Source organism: Thamnophis sirtalis, unplaced genomic scaffold (genome assembly GCF_051295495.1).
Source record: "Thamnophis sirtalis isolate CommonGarterSnake01/CBP01778 unplaced genomic scaffold, rThaSir2_p1.2 scaffold_4, whole genome shotgun sequence".
Classification (NCBI taxonomy): domain Eukaryota; kingdom Metazoa; phylum Chordata; class Lepidosauria; order Squamata; family Natricidae; genus Thamnophis; species Thamnophis sirtalis.
This window is the reverse complement of record NW_028261384.1, coordinates 116,228,751-116,239,417: the sequence shown is the minus strand read 5'-3', so window position 1 is coordinate 116,239,417 and position 10,667 is coordinate 116,228,751. Positions and strand designations below refer to the sequence as shown.

The following is a 10,667-nucleotide window of genomic DNA, read 5'->3' as shown; positions in this document are numbered from 1 at the left end:
CCTTCTAAAGAGCAGCCAGGGTTGATTTTCTCTAGGAGTGACCGGTTTGATTGCCTTGCAGTCCAAGGGACTCTCAGGAATCTTCTCCAACACCATAGTTCAAAGGCCTCAATTCTTTGGGGCTCAGCCTTTCTTACAATCCAACTTTCACAGCCATACATTGCAACTGATAACTGATAACTTTCAGATAGTTATCTCCTATTCCTATTCCATTAGCAAGTGGAAAGTGGGGAGGGGGGTGAATAGTGTCAAAAGTGTCCTGGAAGATTAAATTCTACTTTTAAAATATTTCTGGCGATGGTGTACGTTTGCTTTTATTTGGAGCATATCATTTTGAAAAATAACCAAGCTATCTGGCATCAATTTGAGGAGGGAAAGGGGTGCTATGCTGCTCTATGCTACGGTCTCAATAATTGTACTCAGTACGTTCTCTCTCTCTATAGTCCGCATTTTCCTCCCTCTAGCCTTACGTCTCGACTCTTCTCTGCAAGTAGCTGAACTCTATGGCAGTTGGGAGGTCGGAAGTGACTATTAAAGCGAAGGGGATGCTGTTCAGTTGGGAGGTTGTTGCTTTTTGCTATCAAGAACCGAGCAGTCCAGACTGGAGTCAATGGCCGGCTTCTCAGCGACGGGAAGCAGCTCCGAGTCCGAGACCTCTTCAGTGTACGATCTTTACAGCTCCATGGAGTATGGGCCGGTCCCGGAGGCGCTTGGGACAGCCCAGGTAAGGACTTGGAAGGGATCCCCTCCCATGTATTATCTCCCCCGCCCCTCCCGGCGAAGAGCGCAGGATCTGGTGGGCATAAGAGGAAGGGGATCTGTGGGCTCCGAAGGAAAGTAACTTGGATTCCCGCGTCGCGCTAAACCACAAAGCTGTGGGCGCTCAGCGCGGAGGGGAAGAACTTACTCAAGAAGCCGTCATTAAGCAACCGTGGTTTGCAGCGGCTGGGAACCGAGCTTTGCAAAAGAGGGGTTTCAAAGCGAGCCCGGGGAGACGTTGCTCGATCCTGATTCCTCCCCACCCACCCAAGAAAAAACCCACAGTCCCCCAAGAGGTACTTTTTTTGACCCCACATTTTAGCTTTTCTCTCCCCTCCCCCCCAACTCCGCCGCCACCCACTCGCCTCTGTCCCTGACCTTCGCTCCCTCTACGGCAGCAAGTTTCGCTGGCTGAACTCCCGGTCCTGCTCGGATACGGCGGAGTTTACTGATAACCCAGGTTCAGGACGTGTCACTCCCGCGTGTATCCATTATTTCGATTATTTAGGCGCTTCTAAAGACGAAGCGCTATTGGTGGACGCTCGAGCAGGCTTTGCACGGTCAGCAGCGCTTCTGCCCTGGTTCCTTTCACTAGTTTTAATCAACAAATGCAGCCTTTTCCTTAGCAAGGAAATCTGGCTAAGGAAATCTTTGCTGAGAAAATCACAATGAAGAGTTTTAGCCCAAGCGTTAGGACCTGTAGAAATACTGTTTAGTATTTTGCTTTTGCTGCATCGGAGTAACACGGCTGTGTTTTTGGAAACTTCTGCCTGTCCGGGTTGAAACCGCGCTCTAAAATTAGCTTTAGCCTTAAACCTGGGGTTAGAATGAATATAATCCCAGCCCATAATTGGGAGAATATTCATTGGATTGTAACAGTAAATCTGTGACTCAGCCTCGTCCGAATCGGAAAAGTTTGGGTACCTAAACAAAACAAACTTTCAACGAAGGAGGATGAGCGTTTCTGGCATGCAGCCCGTATGACGCCCGGAGCAATTGGGCTGCGAGGGTGTGTGTGAGGGAATGGAGCGTATGAAAGAAAGCGTCCCATGCGCAGTCCACTAGATCAATGTCATCCCCGTTTCGACACCTCTGAAGTTTCAGACGAATTCGATGGGCTCCGAATTTCCAATCGCTAATAGGATTTTGCTGGTGGTCCGTTTCGGTGTAGAAATCCGGAATAACTACTGCGATTCAGTCCCGGGTTAACAATGCCTCTCCTTTAAACAAAAACCGGATTAGATGCAACTGGGGAGAGGGGGAACTTTCAGATGCCTTGCAAAATCAGGGATACAAGAGAAAGCAGCCCAGAACGTGAGAGCTGCTTTGACACCCGTGTTCCCAGGAAGGTAACAACTCTGCTGTCGCTGGGGTACGAAGCAAATCCCCCCCCCAATGGCGCCGGCGCAGAGGGCTCCAGAGCCCCGATTTAAATCGGGTTCATATGCATAACCACGGGCTCGTCGGCCAATAGTTGCGCAGTAAGTCCCACCTCGGGTTACGTGTTACCGCGGAGGTACCCGCCTCGCTCGGTCTTCTGGGTTAGGGAGGGGGGTACATCCCGGCATGCATCGGTATTGGATTTTTAATTAAAACAAGAGGTGGCAGATCGTGGCAGAGCCCCCCCCTTTTCCCCCCTTTGATTTGATCCTTCTGCTCCTGCCACCCACCGACCCCGTTTCCTCTCCAGTCCCGGGATGTCCTCTCCTTCCCCCTCTTCCTTCCTGGGCCCGAGGTCGGCTGATCGCCCTAAAGTGCCTCGAACTCGGGCGGCCACTTGGAGTCACCGGGAGACCCTGGATTTCCTCGCCTTGTGGGGCGAGGAGTCCATCCAGGCGCAGCTCAACCGCTGCCACCGGAATGCCGACGTCTACCAGTGGATCTCCGAGCGCATGGCCGAGAAGGGCTATTTCCGTGACGAGGACCAATGCCGGACGAAAGGCAAAGACCTCAAAAAAAGTTACAAGCAAGCCAAGCTGCAAGACGGTGTCGCCCGCCAGCGCTGCCGCTTCTTCCACGAGCTCGACGCCATCCTGGGCGGCGGGGCAAGCAGTTCCCGCGGCGGGGACGGCGCTCCGTGGTGCCAGGTGGTGGTCAAGGAGGAAAGCGATCCGGAGCTCGATCCCGATCCGCAGCCCGCGGAGGACGAGTACTCCTGGACCCAGGCCTCCGTCACCGACGGCAGCGATCCGGAGCCACCGGGCGAGCCTGCCTATTCATCGTCCTCTTCTCAAGCCGCTGCAGGGAGCGCGATCTGTGCGGAGCCCTCGATCCTGCACCGTCAGGTGGCCGGTGGTGTGATCAAGGAAGAGAAGAGCCCCCTGCGGGAAGAGGCCGACCCCCGCGGAGGAGGAAGGGGAGCAGATGGGGCTTACATCTACCCTGCTCTGGAAAACTCTCCAGGGGAGATCCCTGGCCGATCTAGGATGATGGAGGAGCCTTTCCTTCAGCAGGAGACTACGGGACATCTGGACGCTCCCTGGAGAACTGGGATAAAGAGGAGGGGTGAGTAGAAAAGGGAGCAGTGCAGTGGGGTGGGGGCGAGGAAAATTGACTTTATCCAGACATCAGAGGAGGAATGGACTTGGGGTCATCAATTCCTTCATCTCTGATCTCCTTTCTTACAAATAAAGTCCCCTTGAGTTCAGGTATGTGAGCGTAGAACTGGAGCAATTTTGCCATCTGCTCAGATTCACATTTCTCATTTCCAACAAGGGGGGTTTCCCAGTTAAACATTTCAGATATCAAGTGCCAGAGATAAGCGGGTGAATTGCTATTTAAAAGCCTGATTGAACTGTTTCATCTTCACTTTTATCTCTGTGAGAGGGATCTTGGAATCCAAGTGGACAACCATTTAAATATGAGCCAGCAGTGTGCAGCAGCTGCCCAAAAAGCCAACACAGTTCTAGGCTGCCTAAATAGAGGGATAGAATCAATATCACGTGAAGTGTTAATACTGTAACATTTTATAACGCCTTGGTAAGGCCACACTTGGAATACTGCATCCAGTTTTGATCGCCACGATGTAAAAAAGATGTGGAGACTCTAGAAAGAGTGCAGAGAAGAGCAACAAAGATGATTAGGGGACTGGAGACTAAAACATATGAAGAACGGTTGCAGGAACTGGGTATGTCTAGTTTAAGGAAAAGAAAGACTAGGGGTGGTGACATAGTAGCACTGTCCCAATATCTTAAGGTTTGCCACAAAGAAGAGGGAGTCAGGCTATTCTCCAAAACACCCGAAAGCAGGATGAGAAACAATGGATGGAAACTATTCAAGGACAGAACCAACCTAAAACTAAGGAGAACTTTCCTGACAGAACAATTAATCAGTGGAACAACTTGCCTTCAGTAGTTGTGAATGCTCCAACACTGGAGGTTTTAAGAGGCGATTGGACAACTATTTGTCTGAAAAGGTACACCTTCTGACAAGCAAAGTCAATGGGGAAATCTAACTCATTAGTAACCGTGTTACTAATTTAACAACTACAGTAATTCACTTAACAAATGTGGCAAGAAAAGTTGTAAAATGGGGCAAAACTTGCTTAACAAATTTCTCACTTAGCAACATAATGTTTGGACTCAATTGTGACTTTACGTTGAGGGCAACCTGTACTTAAATTCACTGTGTTTTTCTTATTCTTTGTTTCCAACGATATCCTCTCTGGAATTGTTTTCTTACCCCAGACATTTAATATTCACTGAATTACACAGACTTCCTTCTTCATGTTAATAGCCCCCCTCTTGATTCTTTGAATCTCACTTTGTCTATATGAATGATGAAAGGACATGCTGCTGCATTGATATATGTACATCAGAGGCTGGTTCTCAATATCTGGAGAGCTCCAGGGACATAGTTTTGATCTTCATCTCTATCACTTGAGTAATGTCATCTCATTCCTCCCTGCCACCAGCTTTTTCCAGGCCACGGAATCTGCTGAGCATGCGTGAGAAGTTGGCCCAGCTCCGGAAGAGGAGGAAGAGACCCTGGGACGACAAATTTGATGAGTTGGTGCGGGATATCCGGACACATTTCAGAGAGAGAGAAAAGCTATTTCAAGGACTATGGGAAGAAGAGAAAGCCCAACGGGAGAAGGATCGGCAGCTTTGGGTAGCCGAGATGGCTTGGATTCGGCAAATGTGGACCAAGAGCCAGAAGGAGAAGGAAGCAGAGGAAGAAGACAAGGGGACGAATGGGCCTGGGCACATAAAGGAAGAGAATCAAAATAGAGAAGCCTGCAAAGACTCTGAAGAGGGATCTTGTAAAGAGGCGAAAGTTCAGGAGCCCCTGCTGTTAAAGGTTTCCCATGCTTTACAGCAGGCGTTCATATCTTACTTAAATCTCTTCCTCTGGAGGAATTTTTTGGAGGGGGAGGGACTATGTATCCCACCTTTATTATTTTCATAAATAACTCAAGGCAGTGAACCCATATAATACTCTTTCTTCCTCCTATTCTCTCCCAACAACAACCCTGTGAGATGAATTGGCTACTGCGAGAGTAATTGAGCCAAAATAACTCAGCTGATTTTTATGCCTAAGGTGGGATGAGAATTAATGATCTCCTCCTGATTGGCCCCAAATCACTCAGCCAGCTTTCACACCTAAGGGCAGGACTAGCACTCGTAGTCTCCCGGTTTGTAGCCTTATGGCTTAACCACTAGACCAAACTATCTTTCGTTTGTTTGTTCAGTTATAGTGAATGAATAAACTGTGGTGGTTGAGTTTGTACAACCCCAAATCCAAGGTAAACAAGCCACATTTGGATTTAATGTGGCTTTAAGAGCTGTGGTGGCGTAGTGGTTAGAATGCCTGCAGGCTACTTCTGGCTGCCGGCTGCCAGCAGTTTGAGTCTCACCGACTCAAGGTTGACTCATTCTTCCATCCATCCAAGGTTGGTAAAATGAGGAGCCCGATTGTTAGGGGTAATATGCTGTCTCTGTAAACCGCTTAGAGAAGGTTGTAAAGCACTGTGAAGCAGTATATAAGTCTAAGTGCTATTGCTAATGTATTGGAACCCAGCTTGTAATTCTAATGAGCCTTAAATGACATACCTGGTGTTCAGGGAACTCTGGGTAAGAACATCTGGTGAGACCCAGGTTAAAATGTTTTCCAGCCTTTCTTCTTGGGGGATTTCAAAGTTTGGTTTTTGTATCCTGGCATTCAAGCTGAATTAGTGTTTTTTGGGGACGATCTCACTCTTTCCCATCCATAGTAACTCTTACAATAGGATTAAATTCTCTGCAATAATTATTTTAGCCTTGGAATCCTTGACAGTTTTAATCTACCTTTCTGCAGTCTAGCACTGTGTTTCTTAACCTTTAGGTTTAACTGATTGATCAATCAGTGAATATGTCTGCATAGATTTGAAAATGAATGAAAACAGTACAACTTATGGCAGTTCATTTAGTTACAGGTTAAAATGGCACTGAAAAAAGTGACTTATGACCGTTTTTCACACTTAACAACCTTTGTAGCATCCCCATGATCATGTGATCAGAATTCAGATGCTTGGCAACTGGTTCCTGCTTATGAATGTCGCTGTTTCCCAAAGTCACATTTCACCTTTTGCAACTTTTTGACAAAATCAGTGGGGAAACCAGATTCACTTAACGACCATGTTACCAACTTACCAACTACAGTGATTCACTTAATTGTGCCGTAAAATGGGGCAAATTTACTTAACAAATGTCTCGCTTAACAACATAAATTTGGAGCTCAATTGGCCGTACCTCCAGGATTATCTGTATTTCTAGTGGAAAATAAATCCATACTACATTTTTAGACATCTGGTGCGTGCAAGTTTTTTTTAAGAAGAGCAGAGACAAGTTTCTGCACTAAAACAGCTAAAATAATTTATATTAGAAGATAGATGACCCCCATTAATGGACTGTTTGGACAATTACATTTGATTAAGGTAATTGACTATGGCATGCATGGGTATCCAGCAGGCTGCATTTGACCTACTGCAATCTTCTGCATGGCCCATATGGGTGATTCCAGTTAAATTCCTCCCAGCTGTGTTCTTACTACCACATAAATCACGTTTCTCCTGTACACCAAGCACTTGAATTTCTGGCTTAGGGTGGTACCTGGGATGGGAAGATAGGCCTAATTTTCCATTTGATTTTTCACCCCGCTGTTTCAGAAATATTTTTGGCACGTTGAAGGAATGTAATCATAATGGAGAGGAAAGAAAAGAAAAAAGTAGATGTGTTCAAGGGAGAGGAAGCATTCTGATGGCAAAGTATTTTGATTTTGTGGTTAGTTAGTTTGATGTAGTGATTAAGGTAGAAACGAGGGGACCATGAGTTCTAGTCCTGCCTTAGGGACAAAGCCAGCTGGGTGTCCTTGGGCCACTCATTCTCTCTCAGCCCTATGAAGCAGGCAATGGCAAACCTCTTCCATCTCGCCAAAGATAGTACAGGCAATCGCCAAGAGACAAAAACTGACTTGAAGGCACAAAAGTGTGTATATTTATGATTGACGTTCAAGAGACTTTAATATTTAAAAAAACAAGGTTTGGAAAAGTGAAGTACTCAGTCTTTTGATATTTCAGATTAGACATTCTGACGTTAGGCTTTACAGAAACCCTGAACTTGGAAAGGTTAGGCCTCTTCTTTATGAAAACAAGAGTTAGACGTTGGCTGTGGCAATGAGGAAGATAACCAGCGGTATTGCAAATTTTCTTGCATGGAATGTTTATTACCCCAAACCAGAACTTATTAGAAAATGCATGATATATGAAGCTACTACACATGCACACACACACACACACACACACACACTTGTAAAATTGGAACAGACTTACTTAACAACTGCCTTATTAAGCAATGGAGATTCTGGTCCCAATAATGGTTCCAGTTGAGAACTACTTTTACTAAACTTGCTGTATATCAATGCACCAATATACTTAATAAGTTTTGAATTTTCCACAACCTGGTAGCTATTGCTGTATTATCCCAACCTTGACTATTAGAGTGTTGAAGATACTCCAAACTCAAGTTTTTGCTCTGCCCCCAAATCAGGTCGATGACATCTGGCTTAGGAAAATGGTTACTAACAAAACAACCTGATGTGCAAGCAGAACACAATACATTACTCCCTTAGCTGATCCTTCTAACACTCTGATTATAGACAGTCCTACGGTTTTACGGAGGAATAGAATAGAATGGAATAAGAGTTGGAAGGGACCTTAGAGGTTTTCTAGTCCAACCCTCTTCCAGTGTTTAAGAAGAGATTGGACAACCAATTTGTCTGAAATGGTATAGGCTATCCTGCCTGAACAGGGGTTTGGACTAGAAGATTCATTAAGTGAATTCTGTTTCCCACATTGACTTGTCAAATGCCAACTGGGAAGGTCATAAATGGTGATCACATGACACTGGACCCTGCAACCATTGTAAATAAATGCTGGTATTTTGAACCTGAATCTTCATCATGTGACCTTGGGGGATGCTTGCAAGTGTGAAGACTGGTTGCAAGCCCCTTTTTTTCTGTGCCATTGTAACTCTGTACAGTTGCCAAATGAATAATTGTCAGTCGAGGACTACCTGCAATGCTAAAGGCTGAGTGTTTTGGTCTTTCCTCTCGATCAGGGTGGATCACTGGGTAGGGAAACAGTGGACCTCTAAATGTTATGGTAATGGATCTTCACTCAGCCCTGACTATTGGCCAGGCCTTGGGCTGTTAGTCCAGCAGTTTTGGAAAGCTACAGGTTCCCTCTCTGAACCTGACTGTCCCCTCCTGTTTTCTGGAAAAAGCTGCTAAGTATCCATTATTATCTGAAGAAGATTCCAATTTTTCCAAGCAGGTATAGAATACATTCTTCTTTTCCCTATAACCTGACCTTTTCCTCTTTCTCTTCAGTCCTGGCTGGAATCTCATGGTCGCAAATTGGGGCACTTTATAAATGGCAAGTGGCTGAAACCAGATAGGCGAGAGACATACACAATCAAGCATCCCACCACAGGTAAAGAGGGTGGATGAACAAGGGAGGCTGGGCTTTTGTGGGAGTTTACATATATTCTGCATTTCTGCTGTCCTGGGAATTCTGGGAATTGAAGTCCACCCATTTTAAACCTGCTGAGGTAAAGATTTACATTGATTTAGTATTTTATAGGCTTCTGCTCCCAAAACCCAATTTCTCTGAGGCTAGAAAGGCTATATTTTCTGTGCTGTTTCTAATGCCATGAAACTGCTGATAAACCAGGGCTTAAGAGATGCCAAAGGGCATTTACACTGCCTTACTGTCAACCCTGAAGTGAACCTGGCTGAGGCCATCTTGGAGCCTTCAGGATTGCCACAAAGCAGAAGAAGGGACACGGAGGGGGAGAGAATAGCTAGATGGGGTTTTGTAGCCAAAACAAACAAGTTTTTCTGTGGGAACTAAGGACGTTTTAAAAGGTGGCTGGCCAGAGGAGGAGTTAAAGTAACCAAGCAACCAGCCAGCACCTTGATTGGACAGCATGACCTGTGACTTGTGGGGAAAGAGGAAACTTTTACTTCTTAATTAGGGGAAATCCCAGGAACTTTCAGAGTCAGCTTTTACCAGTTGTGCCAATATGATGCATCCAATAAATTGTTCTTTAAGGAACTTGCCTGCCTCCGAGTTCTGCTTTCTAAGAGAACATTACTTGGAACATTGACACTTATTTGATTCCAGCTCCCAAAACCATAGTGATTGCTGCTAATTTCTCCTTCCCCTTCAAAAAAAAAAGGCAGACTGTATTCCTTAAAACGACAGCAAATCCTGCTTCCCAAAAATGGCTAAGAATTTCTGAACCTTTCAATCAATCTGTGATGGTGCAGTGGTTAGAATGCAGTATTGCAGGTGGATTCTGTCCACTGCAGGAAGTTTGAACCCGACCTTGACTCAACCTTCCATCCTTCTGAGATCAGTAAACTGAGGACTCAGATTGTTGGGGGCAATATGCTGACTCTGTAAACCGCTTAGAAAGGGCTGTAAAGCACTATAAAGCAGTATATAGTAGATCTAAGTGATATTGCTATTGTTATTTCAGGGTAGACTTTGCAGGAGGAAAAAAAAAACCTCTTTCTTCTCCCTGTTCTCCTTTAGGGGAACCACTGGCCACCACAATCCAAGGCAAGAAAGAAGATGTGGACAAAGCTGTTCAGGCTGCTAAAATAGCCTGTGAAAGTTGGAGCCTACTCCCTGGTCATATTCGAGCCCGACACCTTTACAAGTAAGAGGCAGTAACAAGAGGATAATCTTTGTGTCCTTGTGTGTGTAAAGTTTTTTTTCCTCATATTATACATTCACAAATATACATTCTCATAAGTACTATTAATATTTATCTATTGTCTTTTAACATTTATCACAATCTATTTAGAAATTTAAAAATATAAAAACATAATCGGGATCGCTTTCTTGTTCACCCCATCCATCTTATTTTGCAACAACCCTTCTTCTTTTTTCCTCCTAATCTCCCTTCTCTACCTTCTTTCCTTCTCTTCTTTCTCCTTTCTTCTTCCCCTCCCTCTCCCCCATTCCTCCTCTCTTCCTCTCCTTCCTACCCTTATTGTCCCTCCCTTACTTCCTCTCCTTTTCCCTTTCTTCTTTTCCCTCCTCTTTCTCCCTCCTTCTGTTGTTGCATTTACTTATTTTCTCCTTCACTCTGATGGATTTTTGGGGTGAGATTCCAGCAAACCTAGTTTCATATTTACATAAAAACAATTTTCCTCTTCCACATTTTATTTTCATTGTAATAATTCCACTTATGTCATCGTTTAACTCTATATTTGTATCTTAATACTTTTCTGTTTAGAAAAGTATTTCTATTTAAATACTTTTAGTATTTCATTATTAAATCAAGGGGAGAGGAAAGGAAAAACAAGAGGGTAATCTTGGTGACATACAGATAGTCCTCTACTTATGACCATAATTGCGC

General features: G+C 45.0%; 1 protein-coding gene across 2 annotated transcripts in view; it reads left to right on the top strand.

The window, feature by feature from the left end:
- Positions 1–520: 520 nt before the first annotated feature.
- Positions 521–10,667, top strand: part of ALDH16A1 (aldehyde dehydrogenase 16 family member A1) — a 52,745-nt gene continuing 42,598 nt past the window's right edge. Inside the window, exons 1-5 of one of the 2 annotated variants that reach the window (XM_087713838.1) lie at positions 521–723; positions 2,495–3,264; positions 4,673–5,058; positions 8,626–8,728; positions 9,836–9,962. In XM_087713838.1, coding sequence (XP_087569964.1) covers positions 611–723; positions 2,495–3,264; positions 4,673–5,058; positions 8,626–8,728; positions 9,836–9,962 — 1,499 coding nt within the window. In that variant the 5' untranslated portion in view covers positions 521–610. Of the gene's footprint in view, positions 725–2,494; positions 3,265–4,672; positions 5,059–8,625; positions 8,729–9,835; positions 9,963–10,667 lie in introns of both variants that reach the window. The other variant, XM_087713837.1, reaches the window with a different exon arrangement.